This window comes from Ruditapes philippinarum, unplaced genomic scaffold, assembly GCF_026571515.1.
Source record: "Ruditapes philippinarum isolate M1 unplaced genomic scaffold, ASM2657151v2 ctg2680_1_1_1_1, whole genome shotgun sequence".
Classification (NCBI taxonomy): domain Eukaryota; kingdom Metazoa; phylum Mollusca; class Bivalvia; order Venerida; family Veneridae; genus Ruditapes; species Ruditapes philippinarum.
In genome coordinates this window covers 225972-251173 of record NW_026855094.1, presented here as the reverse complement: position 1 = coordinate 251173, position 25202 = coordinate 225972, and the positions used below count along the sequence as shown (strand labels likewise).

Below are 25202 nucleotides of genomic sequence, written 5' to 3'. Positions count from 1 at the left end.
GAAATTAATCATAAGAAATCATAGACAACAAATTAAAAATGGATAAGCTAGATTTAAGAATTGAACCGATTCTGACTACATAAGTGTCACTACAAAGCTTTTGATAATAAATGAATAAATAAATAAATAAATAAATAAATAAATAAATAAATAAATAAATAAATAAATAAATTAATAAATAAATAAATAAATAAATCAAAAATAAATAAATAAATAAATAAAATAGAAATTAAAGATATTAACTTACTTAGTTTACTATTATGTGTATGTGTCCCGGCTTTAGAAAAAAATAGAACAAGAAAAAATATAATCAACGAAAATTGGAAATTTCGTTCATTTTGAATGCCACAAAAAGTATGGATAAGTAGTCAAGCTTATAAGAACTTATATCTAAAATAACAGGCCTTTATATTCATTGGCGTATGACATAAGAATACTGGAGTACACTTTCTACATCATAAATCATCTCTTGAAAGTATATATATGACATAATACTTTTCAAGTGCTTTCAATGACTATACATTTTTTTTTTTCAAAATCAGAGTAATATTTTTTACATGTTTTGTTTTAGGATCTCAACGATACTGCTGTCGCCCTTGGTAAGAAACGGACAGTTGTCAATGTAAACAAATATCTGTCATTCAGTTTAACCCTCCGATTAACTTACAAAACAAGATAACACAAAATGAATATGAGAAAATGTTGTTTTATTGATGTTTATATTGATGAATGCTCTTTATATTTCCTTCAGAGAATAATTTTTAGTGCCTGATACTTATTTTTTAATAAACTTGTGTGCTTGAAAAAAAAACAATTCTGAGGTCACTGATCTTTTTTCTACCGTCAATCTGAAATCATTCTAGGAATTTCTGAGGGTCATGTTTTGACTTGGATAGAGAAATTTATTGTTTTTCTTGAGTTAATAAATCTCCAATTTTAAACTTTGTTAAATCAATCAAAATTCGAAATATCGTTCGGTTCTGAGCATCTGTTTAAACATTTTATGCTATAATAGCGTCAACACACGTTTATTTGGTGTTATACAGTCTGCAGAGTCCTTCGGAACTGTTTGAGGCCTCGTCCTACCGGACTCGGACAACAACCGTTCCTCGGGACTCTGCAGACGTTATAACACGGGAAAACGTTCGTTTACCTTATATTAATAAAAACGATATCACTCTATTATAGTGTAATAACACTTTGACGTGACGTCACTAGCGCTCTATATACACATGTAAAAGCGCGCTAATGATAGCGTTACACAAGAGGCGCGTCAATGAAAAACGGTGTTCGTGGTCAATTCCTACGCATCAAAACCGGCGTTAAATAGCCGATAAACACCACTGACACCGATATTATTTCTTAAACATATAAAGGATACATAAGCCAAACATACAAAGCGAAAAAAACAATTGATCTTTATGGTTTTAACTTGGAGCTCATTCTGTACAGCTAAACATTTTAATCAGCCATTACAATTTGTAAGAGAATTTTAGAAAATCAAGTCAGGCGACATCGATTACAGGCGGTTAAAAAACCTTGCAAATTTGTTCTCTTTTTTTTATCTGTCGCCGCCCTAGGATAGCGACATTCAGTATTAATATATAACAGATTTTAAATGCAAGACTTACCTTTTTTGAAGTATTGAGAAGTTAAAGGGACTCCACTGAGGTTCTTTTAACATGATGGGACTAGAAATAATTAATTTTTTGAGATTATGTTCCATTTGATGTAGTCTAGACATAACATGTGTGCAAAATTTTAAATCATTCGCTCACCCCATTTTTCTAGATGATTTATTGTTTTTACTGTGAAAAAAGGTTTCGTATCATGAAACGCTCAGGATTAACTTTGCAATATTTCTATAATATTAATGTGAAAATAATATATATATATATCAGTTAATCCGTATTGTTCTTTTATCACATTATCTACGGTGCTTGAGTTTGATAAAGCCATTTGATAATCAAAGCACAGAAGGCGCTGAATTTGTTTGGGTCCCAGAATGTCAGAAAGGTGAAGGTTGTGAGATTATAAACCAATTTTTTTTTTATAGTGCCACCAATGCTTTCCAGCGTTTAAATTGTAGTAAATTGGCTATAAGACAATGTTTATTTGACTTGAACAATTTGAAAAAAAATAAGCTACCTTAACTGGGTTTCGAACTGCAGACCTCTCGCTTATTAAGCGAGTGCGCAAACCCCTCGGCCACGGTGAAGTTATATGTTATCTGTCTGAAGGAAACCATATTATTCTAAATTAGGGTTTGTAACGACGCTAACTGTTGATTGTATCATAGTTTGGGGAGTTTTCTGTTGAAAATGTGTCAGAGTTAAATCGTATATATATACATGCACAGTGCGTTAACTTGAGTGCAGGTATTAGTTACCCGCACTCCAGAGCATGCCCATTGATTGGCTCATTTTTGCTGGGGTTTACTTATTGTGACGGAAGAGAAAGGGAAAGCGACAGAAATATCATATTTAGATGCTCGTTCATTGGTTACTTTTTCCCGGGGTTTCATATTGTGACAACAGGGAACGTGTTTTTATGTTTGACTATGATACAAAAGAGAAAGAACACCAAAACACTCGGCAATCTGATTTATACTCGGGGGGGGGGGGTGCTACGCCCCCCCCCCCCTCGTACAAATCAGATAGCCTCCTGTTTCGGTGCTCTTTCTATTACTTAACACAGTTGTAAATAATCATGGAACTTACTATAAGCATGTATATCTATAAAGAATACAACAATATTAGAAATATTCGACCATTCGGGAACTATTTTGCTTGAAAATTAATGCGCCTGTCATTTGACCATCTTTACGCAGTGATCTCCCCTGAATTTTTCGGCGTTAGTGTACTTATAAAAGGAAATAACCGCTTCAAAAAAGTGGACTACTTTCGGCATTTGCAATTAACAGCATCAGAGTCTGAAATTTCGCTACCATTATTTGTTTGGTCTGACGACCCAAACAAATAAAAACGATATTACACTGGTAAAATAACATCTTGAAGTGACGTCATTTGCGTTATAATTATACAAACATAGCGTTAAAGCGTGCTGATGTTAACGATACGCGTCAATGAAAAATTACTCTTTATAGCTGTAAACAGTTCTTATTTTGGACAAGTGATTAACGGAATATTATATTCGTGTAGTTTCAATACTAACTTTATTGAACTCATTGATTATAACATATTACGCCCGCCAGAGGCTAGCATAATATACTTTTATTCAACTCGTTCAATAAATTCAGTATTAAACTTACACTCATTCGATATCCTCCTTTTATGGCTCAGGGGCATTTTGCTTTATACCCATCCTCGAAGAAATAACTCTACTATCCTTTCAGGGACGACGTGCAGCTTCTAGCAGAAGTGTTGTAATTATTTGTTAGAAGTATACCTATTTCAACTATAAAACAAAATTCAAGGTTATTGTTGGATGGTATACGTGAAAGAATATGAAGTATTATGATACAGTAGGTAAAGTAAATATTTGTTTTAAAAGCAAACATGACATGTACAATCAAATAGGTTCCCTCGATGATTCGTAAATTTTTATTTGTTTAAGCAAACATGTAGAATCAAGTGAAGATATTTAACTGCGTAAAATAAATGTAATTTATTGTTTTAATCCCAAACGTAGCAGGTGAAAATAAAAATAATGTTTTATCGCGAAAGGAAAATATATTTTTTCTTTTTTTTTCTATTAAACTCCACTAGTGGTGGTTTAAGAATAACACTGTGAGGTAATCTCAATCGGTTCTATATTTGCGCAAAAGCTGAACAACCACATTGACCTGATAATACCTGGGCAAAAGAAAGGCGAAATATGGCTTATATCAACCTTCATCTGAGTAGAAGGGACAGGGAGTATGGAAAACTAATGGTACAAAAGACGACCGGATTCAAGTTGTCTCTCTTGGATGACGTCATTTGTGGATACGGTGAACATTGCCAACACAATGAAGTACATTAAAAAGGGATATAAAGATCTGAATCTTTACTCTTGTGAGATGAGCGGCTTGAAATTGCTTAATTTTGTGTAAGTGAATAAGATGTTACATAAAAAGGATGGCCAGGTGAATACAAATGTTTTCCATAATAAGGTTAACGATTTCTTTCAAATATTTAAAATATCCTGTTTCAATACTAGATCATGGCTTGGAACTGATCATGGTTACCATTTCCGTTTGATTCCTAATAACGGAATTTGCTGCACCGTGCTTTACCAGGCAGTTAAATCGTACTAATACACAGTGCCCAAGAGATATTTTCAGTTTCAAAAATATAAGTATTCTATAGTTTCGAAAAACGGATGCGTTATAATTAATTGCAAGATACTGATTGAATAAATATCATTTTGATTTAAGCATTTCTGAAACAAAGAAAAACAATAATATAAATCAATGTAATTTCAAAATAATTTGAAAGCATAAAAATAACAAATCTTTTGAATGTACATGTTTATACTATGAATACTCTTTATGTCGGTAAAAAAATCGTACATCACGCCAATTGAATGCACTGCATATTATTTGAAAGCTGGTAAAGTGATATTTGCAACTTGATATTTTTATGTCATTCATATGCAAATATCAAATATTTAAAAACAAACAAGTGTTGAAAAAATAATCAAGCATTCAGAGGCCGAACTTATTGTTTGATCATTATGGACCTGTATTTATTCACATATGTACGGTAGTTTAGTAAAACTTCCTGAATTCTTCTAGTATTCGTTTTCGACAAAAAAAAATTTTTTTTTATAGTGCTTACTTCATATTTACAATGTATGACCAAGGCTGATAAGATTGTTTAATAAAACTTAAACTTATTTTATCAAACACTAAATAAACACTAAATAAGCAAATATGCAATCATCCCTCATATCTATCAGTTGACATTTTATATTGCCTTTAGACAAGTGTACTTATAAAAACAAATATTTCAAAAAATCATCAAGTGTGTACATGGAAATTACAGTTGCTATCCCAAATATATTTCATCCAATGGGTTGAATAATTGTTTCTATAAAGACAGCTTAGAAGGATTGGATATGGTCTGATAAATGATGTCATACACTCGTCATCTTTGTCAAAATGCGTAAAAAAACGACATGCTTAATATTATACTCATATTAAGTGTGAAAATGCCTAATAACACCAGAAATGCTTGATCTAATACTTTAAATTAAGAGTTCAAAAGTATACAATGTAGTCAACATCCATGATAATTTCATGATCAGAACGGAACATTAATTTATTTTGGATTTTTATATACTAGTACATTATCACTATGGGCAAAATCCATTATAATTTCATAAGATTTTTCAGTATTCGACTTTGGTTCAAAGGCAATGATATTTCTTTCAAATATTAAATCAATTTTAAAGATATGCATTTAAGTGTGAGTACATGGAACTTTCATTCATTAAGACCTTTTGTTATAAATCCTCGTAAAACGTTAAAAATCTTAAACAAAAAATCTTGTGCTTATCACATGTTTAATGAAATGTTTTATTACTAATAATATCTGTCATATTTTGCGATTCAGATCGGAATATCCGTCCCGACGGGACCCCGCCTATTGGGCGGTAACGAGGCTTGTCGAGTTACCGCCCATTGGCGGGTTCCTGAGGGACGGATATTCCGATCAAAACCGCAAACATATGTCAGATATTTTTTCTTGCATATTCTGCCATATTATTTCATAATTAAAATGGTTTACCTCAATAAGATATTTGTTCATGGAAATAAAAGTAATTTCATCCATAACTTTTTCCTAACAATAGCGTATGAATATACAACTTTAATAACAACTGCGAAATGACGTCACCCTAAGCAAACAATTCCCTACTAAAATACTGTCATTTTAACGCTGTTTTACGGCACGAAACGTTGTTGTACGGCACGCGACTCTTCCGGCATGGTGGTAAAAACTCACGGAAAAGCCAGTCTTCTATGCAAGAAATCTTTTTTCCCTCGTACTAAGTTTTAAGGTGTTGGATACCTAGTGCAGAATCTCCTTTCTAAAGAGTATTCATTTTCAGTGAGGACACAGAGTTTTAATAGTGCATGGGTTCAACCCAAAAACTTTTGACTTTTTTTCTTCTTTTTGTTTAGCCAGTTTTTTTTTTAAAATCTTTTTATATAAAATCTGAAATTAAAAAGAAAATAAGTTTGTATGCATAATTTTTACTGTCAATTGTGTGAAATTGGACTGGGTAACAATATATAAATAACACATGTGTTTGTAGGTAACAGTATAAATATTATCTCGAGAAAAATACTGTTACCCGAGGCCCATTTCATTACCCCGAACAAATACTTTGATGATCTGAATTTGTAAACTAAATCTAATTGAAACAAAAATAAACCAAGAGTAGCAATAACTAAACTGTCCTTACCTTGCAAGTTTTAAGTGTACTGTAGGCCTATTTGAGAAGCTGTTTTACCTTTATTCTTTAAGCAAGTGATGATATCTAGCAGTCATAAACATACAATAAGCTGTGTTTTATTTAGAAAACAAAACACTAACCCATTTATAAGGTTATGATCTGTGAAATCTGATCCTTCTGTATCCAGAATATTCTTCGCATGGTTTTTGACAAAGTGCATTTACAAAATAACGATGATATCCTACAGATGTCTGTCCACCAACTCTATCTGTAACGTTTCACTGGTTAAAATTGCTAAAAAATCCTTTGTTGATTGCTTTAATCGTCTGCATGTTCCAGTTTGACACAAAATTATTCACATTACAATTACTTCCGTTGAAAACGGATGTTTACTTTTTGACTATTCAACAAAAAGATATTTTATACGAGAAAAGAACTCTAGTGTGCAAAGAACTAAATTTTATGAGAGTCATAGTTACTTTGGTGATGCCCTAGCCCTATCGTCGAAAATAAGGAAATGGCGGCCATTTTATTTCATTTTATTTAGAAAATAGACCACACGAGGCTTGCCGAGTTACCGCCCACGGGCGGGTGACCGAGGGACGGATATTCCGATCCGAACCGCAAACATATGTCAGATATTTTTTCTGGCATATTCTACCATATTCCATTATATTTTAAATTCTTTATCGTTATTTTCAATGGAAATTTATATCATTACAACCGTAACTACTTTCTTACAACAGCGTATGAATTACAACTTCATTCATAACGGTAAAATGACGTCATCCTAAGCGTGCCATTGTACAGCACGCGACTCATCTGACACCCCATGCCAGATGAAATTTCCGGCATGGGTAAAACTCACGGAAATGCCAGTCTGATATGCAAGAATAAATAATATCATGTTGATGCCATGCCCTTATTTTATATGACAAAATTTAAGAGGTTTTCTTACCCCACTCTGTTCTTATTTGATGTAAAATAAAAAGTGCCTGTGTCAATAAACCACAAAAATCTGTTCATAGACATTTGTCACTGATTTTATTTGTAGTAATTAAAAAAAAACTACGGTTTTTTAGTACAGTTCAACTGAAAAAAAATATGTAACCAGCAAAACTTTTCTTCAGATAATATAATGAATAGTAATTCTTTGTTTTTGTTTGACTTCAATTGTCAATATTTTTTCAAACAAGATGGTAAACGTTTGCACTTTTTTATATTGATGTCCAGAATATAGTACAATTTTATTAATATAAAGTTTTTAATGCCTTTTGAAAAAATGTTGATAATTCAACCAATTCCTTAAGCAAACAAAAAGTTGACATTTTTCCATAGTAAGTGTGAGTAAGCTAGTAAATGAACGAGCGTGTGAGTAAGTTATAATTGTGTTTGTCTGTTTGAATAGTAAATAAGTGAGTTAGGTAAATGTAATTAAAGTTAAGTAAATTAAGTATGTAAATTAGTATGTAAGAATGTATGTAGAGTTTAATAGTTTATTGTCTCATTCCAAGCATGTCATATATACAATACATCACAATGTTCAATCATATTAAAAAAACATGTTGGGCCAATCTCGATAGATTTATAGGAGACATTTAAAACATGATGATACTTGTAAAATATATTCTATAGTTAAAAACCAATTTACTTTATAACCAAGTTACATGTATATATAACAGACATTTTTGCTTATTCCTTCATGAAAAAACAATATACTTCAAAAAATAATGCCCAGACTATTTGTGACAATACTACTGCAATTTACTTGTTATGTGAGGCCAAATAGTAAAGTTATGTAAGTAAAGTAAAGTAAAGATTAGTAAGTAAATAGGGGATGTAGAAAAGTAGATTAAGAAAAATACCCTCAGCTGCCCGATAGACTTACAGGTTACTTTTCGTGAATAATTGTATCGTAAATGTTGAAGCTTTGCGTTGATGTAACTCTGCATGTAACAAGTACAAATGTTGCTGCAATGCTGCAATTGAGAAGCTCCGCGCAAAAATGCGCTTAATACAGATACTTTACCAAATCATTCCTACGCACAGGTCATGTTATATTCAGATTAAGATCTACTGTACATTATCCTGGATGTTTTGTTAAACATTTTTTTTTTTCATAATTATACTTTCGTATGCAATGTCCATGAGAGAGGGGCCAGATGTTAAATTTAGATAAAAAGGAAAACATGTTTTCACTGATGCCTACCTGGTACGAAAAGTAATTCCAATACAAACAAGAGCGATCAGTGATCACATGTGTCGCCTCATGATGGCCAATTTCATGTTGCAGCTTCAGTGTAGTGGAAGACACAAAAATGATTAACAGGGCAAAACAAACGAAGATGTGATCCCTATATGTAGAGACTACTTTGCAGCATGTGATAAAGCAAGGGCAATATCAACCAATATTGACGATATGCAAAACTAGACATCGTTCTGATTATCCCTGTACAGTTAGGGTTGACAAATTTGTGACAGATGAACAGACAAAGAAACACACACACAACAAAAAAGTGATTCCATATGTTGCAACTATTTTCATGTTGCGGCAGAACACATATATAACGAAGAAGAGATCCCTATAATATGTCGAGACTATTCTGCAGCATGTGATAAAAATCAGGCTAAAATGCTTTTATTTGTGTATTATGCACAAGTACTTGACCTCCCAATCAATCCTGTAAAGTTTCACTGAAATTGCAATAGTAGTACGGACAAACTTTCAGAAATAAAAATGATTAAAGGGCTATAACTCCGACAAAATTCATTTAACCATAAAAAGCTGATTATATGCACAACTAGACATGGTACCGATAATTCCTGTAAAGTTAGGATGAAATTGCCCCAGTAGTTTATGAGGAGTAGTGGGGACAAGTTTTGTGACAGACGGACAGACAGACGGACAGTGCACAACTAGACTTGGTACTGATCATTCCTGTAAAGTTTGAATGAAATTGCACCAGTAGTTTATGAGGTGTAGTCCGGACAAGCTTTTTGTGTATCTAGCAACACACAGAAAAAAAACACCTTTTTTTATCAAAGGGCCATAACTCGGCCAAAAATTATTCAACCGGAAAACCTGTGCAAAATGCGCAAGGACTTGAGCTACAGATCAATCCTGTAAAGTTTCATTGAAATTGCATTAGTGGTATAAGAGACGTAGTCCGGACAAACTTTAAAAATAAAAATTATTAAAGGGCAATAACTCTAACAAAAATCATTGAACCGGAAAATGCTGACAATATGCACAACAACACTTGGTATTGATCATTCCTGTAAAGTTTGGATGAAATCGCACCAGTAGTTTATGAGGAGTAGTCCGGACATGTTTTGTGACGGACGAACAGATGGACAGACAGACGGACAGACAGACGACGGAGAAGTGATCCCTATATGTCGCAACCACTCCGTAGAGGCGACACAACAAGACTTACAAGACTTGTAAATGTAATGTGACATGACAGTAGTGCAACATTGTTCTGTTTGTTTCACTACTGTAGTCAGTAATATTAGATGATAAAAAATATCAAAGCATGTACATTTTCTTTTTCATCTATAATGTTACTCTTTTTCCAAAGGTATCATGGTAAGAAATATAAAAACTCATATGTAAATAAGCCAAAACAAAAACGTTCATCAATGAAAATGTTTTTTTACATGTTTCTCGGCAAATGGTATATCATGAAATAATAAGAAAATGATGCAAAACATCAAAGGGTGTCCAAGCAAGACATGCAGCAAATAAACTAGTGGACAGTAATTATCTGTTTGGCCGTAATCTGATAGACATATTACATTGAGTTTATGGACAATTGTACGGATCCAATAGCTTTAATTCAACCTCGTTTTCTTACAGTATAAAAAGAAACAGACAGCATTTTTATGTTATCGCCTATAGATATGACTGGTGATGACAAATTTCTAAAATATTTTATGATAATCTGATGATGATTTTCTCTATGATTCGATAGAAAAATCGGACAGATATTGAAATATATTTTTAGTGAATGTTTTGAATATTATGTTCGTCAGTAAATCGAACACAGTACTAATAAACACTGTACAACGGACTTAATTAAGCTCAGTTTTTTCGTTATTTTAATTATTTAATGAATTTATATCTATCGGAATTTCATACACGAATACACAGGCAGCGGGACACTGATATAATATAATACATGTAATGATGATGATGATAATAAACTTCGAAAGTGAAACAAATAAATTATCTCGCTGGCGGTCGCACGTTAAATGCGTTCCATTTTCCCCCACAGGGTGCCTTAAATTTTACTAATACTAGCTCACGTGACATCTGAGACACAGTATATCACGTTAAGATTTGAAGAAATTTCTGCTATAAAACGATATTTATCAACAGATTTTTAATTGGTCAGATGTCACTGGGTCATAAAAAAGTTGTTAGAGTATGTTACCGCAACTTGTGACCCCCTTTGGTGCGATATTTGCGTGTTATGCAATAATTATGCGTGAAACGCAGGGGTCTGAGAGAGAACAGCCGATTTATGACACTTCGTACTAACTTTGAATAGGCATAACTTTAAATTTTTAATAATCAAGCAATTTTCATGTGGTTTAAAGCACATGAAAGGGAATTCATTTACGGAGGGAACTCTGTCAGTGATTTTTGTTAGCTGAATCTGTGACTTAATTATCTTTAATTACGTAAAATGTATGGTGCAAAAAGTCGCATCAAATGTTTGACGTTACGTAATATTTTTTGAGAAATAGAAATAATCTGAGACACGGTTCCCTAGATATTATAATTATGTATATTTTGCAAAAGTTTGATGACAAAAAAGTAAAGAATGGCTTTGATAGGACGATTTAAAATAATAGGATTTTTGTTCAAAACTTTACAAATTATTTACAAATGCATTTTTTTTCAAATATGTTATTTTTTATGAAGATCAAAGACATTTAAAGCACGAGATTTAAATAAATAGCAAAATGTGTTGGTTTTAATGACATTTATGGTAGTACCACGGAAAGTGTCTGTTGTCACCTTAACATAATAGAAATAGAAATTATTGATTCCGAATTTAATTTTACCTGTAAATCGAACGGATTAATTGATAAAAATCGGGTCTATGGACAAAAATATATAGTACACAAAAATAGCTTCGCGCCTGTGGGCGCGGAGCAATTAGAATGAAAATGTGCATAGTCGTTATTTGAAAATCTAAGAAATCTTAGAAATAATTTTGTTTACGTTGATTTTTTTTATTCAATTGCTGCAACTGGTAGTTAAAGATGCTTACTAGAAGTTAAACTAAGGTATGAATGTGTGTATGTAATCGTGATGTTCTGCCTTGTGATTATTATCAACCTTTTCGTTAATATCATTTGTAAACAAACTTGTTGAAGTACTCTTTAAGTCTTTAACAGCTTGAACGGTAAAAAAAATTTCTTCAGCTAACCGGACTTTCTCCTGTGAATGTAACGCGTTCAAGATACTTAACCTTTTCCGAGTTCTTTTAAGTTATGTTTCTGAAAGCGGAAGTGAAGATAACTTTAGAATTTATTTTCTACTTTTTAACTTTGAATACTTGCCCTTTTCTAAAACAAAAATTTTAAGGTATTCACTTCACACTTGAACTATTCGTTAGGTTTTAAAGGCAGGTAAGTCTGTTTTTCTATGTTGCTTCAGCACTGAGAAAAGTGAAGCGCACAGGTCTTGTTCTTAAATATGTAATAATTAGCATTTGAATACTCGGCATGAAAATATTTGTGTGATAAGTACATTTGATATGAACATCAATGTACTGTGTTCTAGCAGAAGTATGGCGACATGCCAATCACTGCTTATGAACCATAATGTTACGTGCAAATTTCGGTAAGAAAAACATGTGGAAAATCAGTCACTGTTTGAGTATTTTGCGTATAATATCATGTTTTTAAAAAGTAATATAAACAATTTTAGGTATTTTCTTTCAGAAAAAAGATCCCGAAGAACTGCACTTCCGCATTTTTCATTGTACCATTTTCTGACAAAGCATGTAATTTGACTTGTAACGATTTCTCTGATTATTTAGATTGTCATAAAGTGATTCTTTTTACCCTTTGATATTCCAAAAATGCTTTTAAACCGCCATATTTGTAAACAATGTCTATGAAAGTCTATAGCGTACAGATATGAAACAAGTAGCCGTATTTTGAGATATATATATTTATCAAAGAAGGCATCTTACTGTTCTTATCTGTTCAAGAAATTTTCCAAGATACCTTTAAAAAGGGAAAAGAAGAAAGGAGCAGGCTTATTTTTATTTGACTTGTAAACTAATAGATTTGTTTCTTTTTAAATGTTGTTGAAAATTTGTTTTCTCTGGTGAGCAAATCACAAAATCATTATTCTTGCATGCGTCGTTTTATGTTACATTAATTAAAACGACTATTTAAACTACTGAAATTATGAAACTTGCATGAGATTTTCCTAGCATTAATCTATACAAGAACAGAACTGTTCAAATGATTTAGGTATATTGGATATAGAAAGTCAGTGTGAAATCATTTTAATTCCTTATCTCTGAAACAACAATGTCTATTGCCTAGATATTTGGCGAATATCATTAAACCTCTACCATGATTGTCCAAATCATGGACTAAAGGTCAAAGTTGAACTCATCGATGATTTCATTGGTATCCCTGATAAATAAAAAACAAAGCTCTTAAATCACAAAGGCTACAGCTTAGATAAGTTCAATTAAACAAAACTAGTGATTCTCTATAAACGTTTTTAGAAATAAAGTCCGATGTAAAAACTGGGCCCCTCTCGAGGTGTCATGCACTTTTTATATACATACGTATTTAACATAAAAGTGTTCAAAATCTTCTTTTCTGAAATTCCTCAGTATTGTTATTGAGAATACACAATTTATGTTAGTCTAAGCATTTTGGTCCATACGCCCATTTAAGCACAAAAAGAAGCTTTTGCTGCCGGGAACGGACCCCGGACATGTCAACAGCATTCTCTTAAAGGGTGAATTATAATACACAAAGTGGTGACGTGCAATTTTCATTGACTGAAAGCCAAAGAGATGTATTGTAGCCAAAAGTAGATAACTATTAAAGATATACCATGCTCATCCTTGCATCAAAGAAATTTATTGAAAGCTATGTAATTCTTACCAAATATGTCCAATTTGAATAAAAGAAAAAATAAATTGTGTATTGGAAGTTGCGTTCCATATTACAGGTCATGTAAAATTGGTCTTCTTAAAATATGAAATTTGAGCATAGTATATCTTTCAGTGGCAAACAGTTTCTTAAACTTATAGAAATCTGAGCTCATAATGGTAAGGTAAAGTAGCCCTGATTAATACTGGTCCCAAGCAAAGGGTCTACCTTTTGAGACTTAATTGCGTTTCAAGGGCTCATGGACCCTAGTACTAAATCTCGTCGTCCCTGCCTATTTTATAGTTTCGACTTCTAGATATCAGCTGCTGATCCGCAAGTTACACGTTTCATTTCCTTTTTACGCCGTCGGTCGTACTTCAGATCCTCTGTCAATGCCTGAACATCTCAATGTCGTGTAGATATCAAGGAGAAGACAGAAGGTGATATGCACAATTTAACATGCCAGTGGATTTTGATATCAATTGACCATAATTTTTATCAAGGAATTTACGTTTTTATAATTCGAAGTTAAGCTGTATAATGTGCACGATGCTTCAGTAACAGAATCGAATTTTGAAATTTGCAGTATGTGAATTGTCTCAGTAGAATTCTTATGAATTTTTGTAGAATAGGTTTCCGTTTTATGAAATGTCGAGTGGGACAGGATGCAGCCGTTGGCAATTATATTTACTTTGGTAATTCAAGTTATAGCTTAATTGGTAAACAAAACTCTGCCCCCAACACAACCCAGCTTCACTTTAGGGTAGTCAGCCGCTTACTAATAATAGATACTTTTAATGCAACCAAGCGTAATAAAAATGATGGTAAAGTAAACACGGTATGCATTGACGTATGGAGAGCTAAGCACTAGGTAGGAAGCAGTACTCACCTTTGAGCACTTCAAGGAGTAGATACGTTATTCATCAGAGATTGGGAGATATTCACCCAGCAGATCTATGAGGTTTCAGCCAAGAGAGAGTCGAGAGTGTTCTGAGACAAACAGGGGCATCTCTAAGGTATAAGAGACAAAACCCCGGGGATGGGAACGAGGCTTTTGAAGTTTTTGTTTAAATAGTAGCTAAACGTTATTTTAGTTGAAAAACGTATAAAATCAGAAAGTAAATTTAAGTAAAGATTCTGATGAAAATCAGTACAAATTCAATCATTCTAGAAATTTTGTGATGTCTAAAGTCAATTAAGAAGAAGTATGATAGAGAGATGGAGTGAGTGTAGCTGAAGATATATTATTAATATAAAAGAAATGCTATATATTATGCAAATGTTAGAAATAAAAACATTTATTTTACGGTTAAAACAATCCTTATACTAAGTAGCAAAACAGGAAAATAAGGTGGAAGATCGCATCATTTTTATGCATTAACGTACGAGTACTTATGATAAATCAAGTGCTCAAAAAATCATGAGAATCAGGGGTCCGAAAAACGTCATGATTTATTCAAATTTGATCTTTCTTTTTTTTCATAAGTACGTACTTTGTCTTATGTTAACGAGATTTCTATTTCAATTCTAATTTTGTAATTAATACGGGGGAGGAACTGTTATACGAAGAATGGAGTTCTTATGATAACTTGTCAGGAGTTCTTGTGATAACTGTCACGGAGTTCGTCGGAAAACTTTTGTATATACTACAAAAACATTTGTCAAAAATGGCAATTTTCATCTTTGAAAAGTGAGTTTTAGGTGCTAATTTAACTTTTATAATTAAGCTTGCATTCCATTTTGTAATATGTGTCAAAAACTAATTTACGGACCATTTTTCATCGCATCTTTCTTAAAATCTGTTTCTAAGATTGTTACAAATTTATAGTTAAAAGGAATATTCTATCATTTACATTGTCTTTAAGAACTTACCCCATGTTTTAAATGGTCTTTTACATTTAAACTATGTTCTTGTCATTTCATCAAGAAGACAAATCAGCGTAAGTTGTTTAAAGACTACTCATCATACATTATGCATTTAACGGATCGAAAAAAAAAACTTCAATCAAAACGTTGTAGGAAAATACCTTAATTAAACACACTATAAATTAAATCTTCTAGAATAAGACTCCGTGTGAATTAATCCACGGAGAACCTCTAATCTGTCAAATTATCTCCGCCCGACAAAGAATTTCACGCCGCCATGCCGTTAGACCACTGGCAGCACGACTTATTCCTCATCCATAAACTTGAAACAAGTCTCGCTAATGTCGCCTCCACGCCACCATGATTTTCGCATAATAGTATAGAGTTTCCACGATTTACATAGTACATGTAGTATTTGTATAAAAAAAGAACAAGGACATTAACATTTTGACAATTGAAACTAGACAAATTTAAAGTCTCTTTATTTCAAGTTTATCGGATACCGGTATTTTCATAATATAAATTTGGAACAAAAAGGTGACTTTTCTTAACGTTTTGTTTTACCGTTTGCATAAAACTTTTACATAATTGAGTGAAAACTTTAAACATTTTGTCTTGCATTTTTAGTTTATAAGAAATCTAGATTTATCTGTTTTCCGTCTGCTTTTGAGAACGAATATGTTACCGCGTTCTAGGAGAAAAGTTTTGAACTGTAGCCTATAAAACATATTTCTGAGCGCATGTAAATTTATTTGTATTATATATTACTGAGTACAATACTGAATTCTATTGCTGGAGTACACAGCTGTAAAACTAATTTTGGACGAGATGCTGGCGGGTCCAATATAGGTTTTGCAGTGGTGTACGAGAAGATATATCACAAGCAATTCAATGGCAGATAATTTGATTTAAGTGGGGGGGGGGTTGGCCTAGTGGTTAAGGTGTCTGCCTCTCAAACCAGGGATCATAGGTTCAAGCCCTAATCGGGTCACGACCATGTTTTTTTCATGACACCAGTACTGGTTGGTTCCAGGAAGCGGACTCGAAAGTGATTTATATAAATTGCAAGAACTTGTTTCGCAATCGAGCTTAAATAAATATGTTCCAACCAAACCAAAGGCAGATATTTCGAAAACAAGGCTGGCGATCTACTTAAATTTGAGATCATAATCTAAGATCATATAAATTATAATTAAAATCTAATAACAAGATGTCATTTTACGATATGTATCCCTAGCATACGCATCTATATTACAGAAAACGCTCAACATACAACAACTTTTCCTTTTCTTTTTTTTTTCTTTTGTATTGTACGGATTCGATATGGTTAATTTTTGGACTCGGAAAATGAAAAAGAGGCTAGATGGAGTACAATATTAAATATATTTGATATAAATGATCTGAACTAAGAAAATGAATACTAGGCTAAATTTATAAGAGCTGATTATATGATGATTTGTTTTGGAATATCACATGGTGTAAACGCTGGAATTATATGAGCCGCGTCACGACAAAACCAACATAATGGGTTTGCGACCAGCATGGATCCAGACCAGCCTGCGCATCCGCGCAGTCTGATCAGGATCCATGCTGTTCGCTATCAGTTTCTCTACTTGTCATACGGTTTGTAAGCGAACAGCATGGATCCTGATCAGACTGCGCGGATGCGCAGGCTGGTCTGGGTCCATGCAGGTCGCAAACGCATTATGTTGGTTTTGTCATGGCGCGGCTCATTTGTTAAATTTTAAAACCTGTGAAATAATTATATTTGTTTTGCACCGTATAGTTAGTGAAAAACAGTCAGATATTTGGTGATGGTGTTGGAAGTTTAGCCTCCGGATCGCAGCAGTAAACCACAAGATGTTTACCACAAAAATCTACAGCTACCGCATCGTTCCTGTGCAGATAGTCTAGTTGTTATCACTTTTGCAAGGAACTGATAACTTCTGTTCATATCAGAGCAGAGGTACGACGTGCGGATGACCGTAGAAAGGATTTAATGAAAAATCTCAAAGAAAGTTACTGACTTGGAATCGAACCCGGGTCTACTGATTCACAGTCCAACGCATTACCTATAAGAGACTAGTAGTCATATTTAAATCAATCTACAGCTATTTTATCTACACATAAAACGAATGTGAATTTAATGATACAAAAAATACGTTCTTGTTTTCACGCAGCTGACATAATACCTTATCATATTTCCCTCTCTTTGTTTTTTTTTTCAGATGTAAATAGACGGATAATCGGTTTAATAAAATGTTATGCATGTAACTAGGGGAATACGATACAAAACTACAAGGTAAAGAAAAAGTAGGCACACTAGAAAAAGTCAGGTTGACTTACACATGAGATAGGACATGTAAGACAAGATTTTACGACTTATAAAAAACAAACGGGCAAACGAGATACAAAAAAATACGACGTGCATAAAAAACGACACATGAGATAAGAAATATATGGCGTTCAAAAAGATAGGCAACTACTACATAGGAGCCTTAAATACGAAAATAACGATACATAAAAAGACAAGCGCGTGAGATACGAATATATCATCAGAAAAAGTCAGGCTCATGATATATGGAAAATGTGACGTAATTCAAGGCAGACACATAAATAAAGAGAACAATAATTTCAAAACCAGCGCATAAAATACATAAACTCCAGTGTACACATAAAATAAAAAAACAGCAACGACGTACATTTAGACATGCGCATCAAATACGAAAACTACGACGTACAAAAAGGCAGTCTGACATGTGAACAAAGGCAGTCACATGAACAAAGGCAGTACTATGAACAACTACGTACAAAAAGGCAGACACATAAAAGACGCAGTTAATACGTAAAAATGGATTGTACTTACTTAAAACTAAGATGTAATAAATGGAAGAAATTTAAAACACTGGATATCTTAAAGCATTCATGTAAGAAAATATATAATTTCACTTGCATAATTTTAGTAGCGTCTAATATTTGTTAGTTTATGAAGTAATTTACCCTTTTCATCAAATGAAGGTGTGTGGTTTTCAGTACTTGAAATGTATTAAGAAAACTAAAAATGGGTAAGAGGCAAGGGAGGGCAAGGGAGGGGTGTACAGGTCAGGGCATGCCCGTAGGTAGGTTGTATAGCTAGAAAGCAAGCAAGAAAGCGAGTCAAACTTTCAATTTGATAGTGGCATTTGCATATAAGTAGCGGCATGTTTGATTAAAATAGCATAAAGTACATTACATTAATTAACACACCCAACCCAATATGTGTATAATTCACTATTGAATTAAAAGTATATATAATCAACCGAGCTTAATTACTGCAACATTGGTTGTAACATAATTCTTATACATGTAGTGTAATATTTAAGTTGAAACTGTGACAATTGTTTTGTAGTTTTAACTGGGCACGGTTATATGGCTATGTAAAAACGGCTGTTTGCAAAAGCAACACATAATTGGTCGAGTTATATACGCAATTACATGCGTTTATACTAGGCCATATAACTTTTCAAAAATTTATCTACTATAGTAATAAAAGTACAGTATCAATTGTCCAGGACACATACGAAAGACCGATAGGGACACTTTAACTTCCCGATTTCATCTTCATGAATTCACGATTTCAACTTCACGAATTTACGATTTCAACTTCACGAATTCACAATTTTAACTTTATGAAACACGATTACAACTTCACAAATTCAACTTCACGAATTCTCGATTTCATGAGACTGAAATCGAGAACTCGTCAGTTCCGTAGGCCTATGTTGAAAACGTTAATTCACGAAGTTAAAATTTTGAACTCACTAAGTTGAATACGTGAATTTGAAGCTTATCGGGCCTTTAAAGAAATGAAATATTTTCGGTTCACGTGTCGAAATATACTTACCTTGGTGTACAATTTGAAAATTCGACATTTTAAGAATACGGATATTGTTTTCTGCTCTCTTTCTTTTTCATTTTCTTTTTCAGTAAAAATGATAGGTTTATAAATAATGTTAAATATATTTATATTATAAATTTAATATAGACTAATATTTTATTTCAATTAATTAAGCCATGTAATACAATAATATGTGTTTATTGTTTCAATTATATTCTGAAGGGTGGTATTAACTGCGTAAATCGGGTAAGCCAGCTAACCAATGTTCTGTCACAAATCATGAGTATTTCTGGCTGTGAAATTATTTTAAATGACCAACAAAAAATTCAAACAATAAGGCGACATATTGGAACTACTTCAGTCACTTTATTCCGCCATTTTGTTTGTTTATGTTTTGATGTCAGCTGTAAAGTTTCAGAATTGTGTCATTATTTATAGCTTTCCATTTATGTGACGCGGGTAAATTGAAGAAGAAAAAACATAATAGAAGTAGGTATCAAACAGCTATACTCTTTTAGTACTGCCCTTCATCCGAAGTATACGGGAAGTGCCGATGTTTAACGATTGGAGAAAGTGCCGAAAAGTCGCGATCGTTAAAGACGGTGATAGGGTAAAATTTTCTCAACTTATACGCATGTAAACACAAAGAAAACATTTAAAGATATTGCGTTATCAAACAAAACTATGATTTACCAGTATATTGCTTTTCTTGTTTTCGAACATGCTGAGCATCAAAAACATCACGACATGGCCGTTCTGTTCAAGCCGAATACCCCGCGGCGACATCTAATTTGTAAAACAGATAATATATTTCCGGGTATCCGTTTTTTTTATTTAATATACAGTTAGCTTACTTTTAGTGAAGACTTATTTAAAGTGGATGTTATTGTTTACGCATTTTCTGGAAATTATAACAAAGAACAAATTAAAAAAATGAATCGAATGCAAGGTAAAGCTGTTTTATTTTGTTGTTTTTTTTTTTTTGTATTCTTTTTTTTTTCTTTCAATTAACAGGTTACTCAGAGCTTTGTAGATTCTAAATCGGTACTTTATCGAAATAATAATGGTCCTTTTATACATCGCATATGAAATTAAAATTAAGTCAATGAATGAAACCAATATTTATTGCATCGACTTTACTTTTTGCACAATGCTCAATGCTTAACATATTTCTTGGTTTTTGTTTGTTTGTTGTTGTTGTTGTTGTTGTCTTTGGTTGTTTTTTGTGTTTGATTGTTGTTGTAGTTGTTGTTGTTATGTTATTATTATTATTATTAATATTATCATTATTATCATCATCTTATTTGAATAACATAATTATTAATTTTATAAGAAAACGGCCTGTTTTAACGTAAAATAAAAAGCAAAAACCTGTAGGAACGAAATTCGTAAGTGGTTGAAATGCCACTTTAGGAAATCTTAGGTTAGAGGGCTTCCACTCGGGTTTTTTATGCTGCGCCAAATGTGTTGCAACACTTTTTATTTCTATTTATAGGTTGGCACGTGTTTGGTAAGGTATCCATTATCAACACTACCACGTTGCTTTTGTTGTTGATCCTGTACTTCAGCATGTTTGATGGTATGTTATTATAATTATATTCCAACCTTTAACATGCTTGTACCGATCCAGAATGATTATCCTTTGCCACAAATACTGACCCAGGTCACACTGCACGTTCTGACCAGGCTCTATACTGAGGGTTTACAAACTCCATATTTACATCTTGATATCCCTAATAATTGATAATGGTCAGTTACAAATGTGGAAGCTGGTTAATTCCATTTGAGATATTCAGGGGATTGAGGGTTAAATTATACATATAATTAAACATGCTATTATATACTGAAACTGACCCAGTATACACGCGCTTATAATTAAAGGGACATAAAACTAAGAACTGAATACATTTTTTATTCCATTCAACATATATATAACCTTTTGAGACATACATTGCTTTATATATATTTGGTTTCAGGAATACCGAAAGAAGATTTTATAGAACCTGCCTTTATACCAAACGATAACACCAAAGGTTAGATAAAAAAATTCAAGTTTTAAATTTAAAATTAATTGGCGGCTTAAGAGTTGCTGTAGAATTAAGTAGTCAACGTTTCGTGAATTAAGGTGTTGTTATTTATTTATTTATTATTTATTTATTATTTTATTCCCATTAGATTCTGATAGTGTTTTTGGCGGTTTAAAAATAATTCACAGACTGTCAAAATAGATTTAGTATTGTAACATTGTATAGAGTTGAGCAACTGCAAAGTCGCCATTCCAATCTATCAGTGCCGCTTTGATTTGAAAAATTAAATCAAACAAAATAGAGATTGTAACTTTATCTTTCCTATTTCAGAACTTTCGTTTATGTGCAACGAAACTTTTAACAGTTCTTTAGAGGAAAATTTAGATGTTATTCAGAATTACCCGCGCGGAATAGCAGACGACTACCTCTGGAAAGTGGGAGTGAACATGTCCGAACCATACCGAATGAAAGAGTTTCCAGTTTTCGCGACTGCAATTGACCGGAAGTACTACCCACAATCACAGGGTCTATTTCATTCTCTTCATAAGAGATTTCTTGAAAATCCAAAGTATGCAAAAAACGTGAAAATTATTGTGTATGACCTCGGTATGACGTCACGTCAGCTTCGAATGGTAAGTAAATTGGACATCAAAAAAGTTTGTGCAAGATGTAGGGCCTACATTACTTGCGAATGGTTTTTTTTTCTGCTTTGCGTACAAAACGCATTGGATCGGATTCCTCTGTTATTTAAGCTGCAGGTTATGCATTATGTGAAGATTGCATTTGTTTTTCAACTTTACTCAATTCCAGCATAAGTGCGACTTTGCATTGGTTGTTAAGTCAAATGATTATGGTGGCTGATTTACGCCATTTTTGCTATGAAATGCGAAAATACATTCAACTTTGTCGTTTCTTTAATTTTTCGCATGTTCTCATTTTTGATGTAAAAAGGCGAAAGGACAACACTAATAAATGAGGATAAAATACGATGCATTAAATTTGTCGTGATTTTGCCTCTTTCAGGTCGTTTCTTTGCATTTTCGCATATTTGCATTTTCGCATTTTTTAGTCTAGTTGTATGTTCGCATTTTGTCGAATTTTGCATTGTTGCTTGTTTGCATCTTTGCTTATAATTACGGTAACGTGTAGATGTATAACACATACTTATCTCATATGCCACAGAATATGAAAAAAAAAATGTGGGTGGTATACCCCTAATGCATTATCTCCACTTTGAAGAGTATTCAAGTAGGCTAGAATCAATGTCAACTGGGCGTGGGTTCAAACCACAGCGGGGGCAATTTTTTTTCTTTCTTTTTTCCCTTTTCAACATTTTTATATGTCTCTCAAATTCCTTATGGAAGAAAAAAGTGTTTGATTTTAATTATATAATTATTGCAGGTATTTATTTTCTAAATAATGACAAATTTAATAGCAAATATGATACCACATTGTGAGATATATTCAAAGTTTAATAACGGTAAAAGTATTTTATATTTTGCAGGACTAACCAATATACTTTTAAGAAAATTTAGGCAAACTTTGAAAACAGCCCCTCATTGTGGTAAACTTTAGGGATATTTTGAATAAGGGTTTTTACATAGGAAAATTGTCAAATAGGTGTTTAAAGTGGGTGGGGTAGGGTTACATTTTTATACATATTAAAAACATTTTGTTTAGAAACAATCATTTTGCTAGTTTAATTTGTTACCTGAATGTTATTATTTGTTTCTTTACAATGAACAATAGGAAAACAGTTTTCATAATGATAATATTATAGATTTTCCTCATTTCTGAAAAAAGCCCTTCTAATAGCAACGTTTTAGTTCAGAAAAATGTCCATAACTCATAAACCAGTCCGTCTTTTTTTTTAATTTTCCATACAGGTAACCTTTAAGGGATATAACTGTCCTATATTGTCAATTTTACAGTTCCTTATAATGCCCATTAGGGGTGTTCTACCTTAATTCTATTTTTATTTTTACAATAAACAAAAACGTTTTGATTTCCATTTCTATCTGCTCCAATGTGTTTTTGCTGTTCTTCTTCAGGTATTGAAACACTGCAAATGTGAAATAAGGAGATTCCCGTTTGACCAGTTTCCACCTCACGTGAAAGTATTACATACTTACGCATTTAAACCGATTATTGTACAGGTAAAATGAAACCGGCAGTTTTAATACATAAATTGCTCGTGCATCATTTGTGCATCATAATACAGTATTCTTTTGTCAAGGATATAGATTTACATTTACCAGGCTGTTTGCCACACGTCGCAGATATAATGTTTCAGTTAAACAAGGCGACAGGAAGTTTTTAATGTCAATATTCAATGTATATAGTAAGCCCATTTTCTGAATAAGATAGTGGTTAATTTTATATTAAAAAATTTCAAAATTGCCACACACCACAATACTGCCGGTTTGGTTGGTATTAATTATTTTTCTTGATTATGAAGACACACGAATCAACAATTAGCAATACTCAAGTCACGTGAGCTGACTATCCTGATATAAAAGCAATATTTTAATTAAGTACTAATGTTTTTATTCCACATTATTCTACTTATATGATCTATTCTTATTAAAAAAAAATGCATTTTTTGTATTTTGTAATGCTAACGTGGCCACTGTTTTTGGTATAATTATTTTCTTATCTTCTTTAAATACAAAATGTACCTTTGTTATACGGTGTTACAGAGTTGACATGTGTAATTATTTATCTATCTCGTGAAAACCATCCAGTGGCCACAAGATATTTTCTCCCGTTCTCTTTGATTAAGCATGACGTCAGTATGAGGGGTGATCCAGAAATACTAAATGATTATAAAACAAAAACTTTATTAATGCATAATATTCTATTTACAAGGAAACAAAAGTTTTTCCAATTAAACACACTATTACCACCACATTTATATCTTAGCGCACTTATCAATGCGCATACGGTATAGCCTTAACGTTGTCACAACGTCATAAGCGGTGCCGTACACAAATGTTTTCGAAGTATCTACTTTCCATTTTCATCTTTTGTTAATACGTAGTTTATTTTAGTTCGATTGCGTAGGCCGCTTTAAGCTGGTACATTCGAATCCGTTCCTTGAACCAACCAGTACTGAGCATTGAGTGTAAAGTTTCATGTTACAGGAAACAATGACTTGTCTATGACAGGGATTAAACACACGCGGCTAGAGATATTTATATCCTACGCGTAACCACTCGGCCATGCCGGCATAGTGATATGATATGATCTTTTCTGTGTCATTATTTCAGCAATTACTAATGGAGTTTGGTTTTGTATGGTGGATGGACAGTTCTGTCAGATTCACGACCAACGATATAGATTCTGCTGTAATGTATACCAAGAAATATAGTATGCTGTACACAGTTTCCACCTCGGACAGAGTTGAACTTAGTTTGACAAAGCAAACAGACGGACGAACATTCAAGTTCTTAGGTGAAGATCGCTGCAAATTTAGACCATTTGGAGAAACGTGGGCTACAACGGTCATGTTTCATTATGACCGGATGTCACGTGCTGTTGTTCAAGCGTGGGCGACATGCGCATTGAATCAAGATTGCATTGCGCCAACCGGAAGTTTAGAAAAAATATTATGTCATATGGAACAGACTTTCGATGGACGGTGCCATCGTTTTGACCAATCAGTGCTTAGTATCATTACGCGAAGATTATTCCATGAGCAAAACGTTTATCCACTGGACAAAACTTTGAATGATATTTACGTTATAAAACGCGGAGATATTGTGCCGTATTTTGAATCATGTAGACCGATTATTAAATGCATTCTGTAAATAATATTTTAAAGATACGTATTTATAATGTAAATATTCAATATTTATTATGCTTAATAATGTTTATTATTTCGTATAGAATTT

General features: G+C 32.8%; 2 protein-coding genes across 18 annotated transcripts in view; one reads left to right on the top strand and one right to left on the bottom strand.

Moving 5' to 3' along the window:
* The window catches only part of LOC132742097 (uncharacterized), a 40090-nt gene extending 39706 nt beyond the window's left edge, over window positions 1–384 (bottom strand). For all 15 annotated transcript variants that reach the window (XM_060730402.1, XM_060730412.1, XM_060730411.1 and 12 more), the window contains exon 1: window positions 248–384. Coding sequence is in view for 1 of the 15 variants with exons in the window: in XM_060730403.1 (XP_060586386.1) it covers window position 248 (1 nt within the window). In the remaining 14 variants the exon portion in view is untranslated. The remainder of the gene's footprint in view (window positions 1–247) is intronic.
* A 15431-nt stretch (window positions 385–15815) lies between these two features.
* LOC132742095 (uncharacterized) lies at window positions 15816–25202 on the top strand. Of its 3 annotated transcripts, XM_060730399.1 has the most exons (7): window positions 15816–15942; window positions 17634–18332; window positions 20778–20861; window positions 21259–21315; window positions 21640–21941; window positions 23361–23465; window positions 24579–25199. In XM_060730399.1, the coding sequence occupies exons 2-7, from the start codon at window positions 18257–18259 to the stop codon at window positions 25116–25118; spliced, it is 1164 nt and encodes a 387-aa protein (XP_060586382.1). In that variant the 5' UTR covers window positions 15816–15942; window positions 17634–18256; the 3' UTR covers window positions 25119–25199. The 3 variants fall into 3 exon arrangements, with proteins under 3 accessions (XP_060586382.1, XP_060586384.1, XP_060586383.1); XM_060730401.1 differs by lacking the exon at window positions 17634–18332 and having other exon boundaries at window positions 15844–15942; window positions 24579–25196; XM_060730400.1 differs by lacking the exons at window positions 15816–15942; window positions 17634–18332 and adding an exon at window positions 20103–20231 and having other exon boundaries at window positions 24579–25202.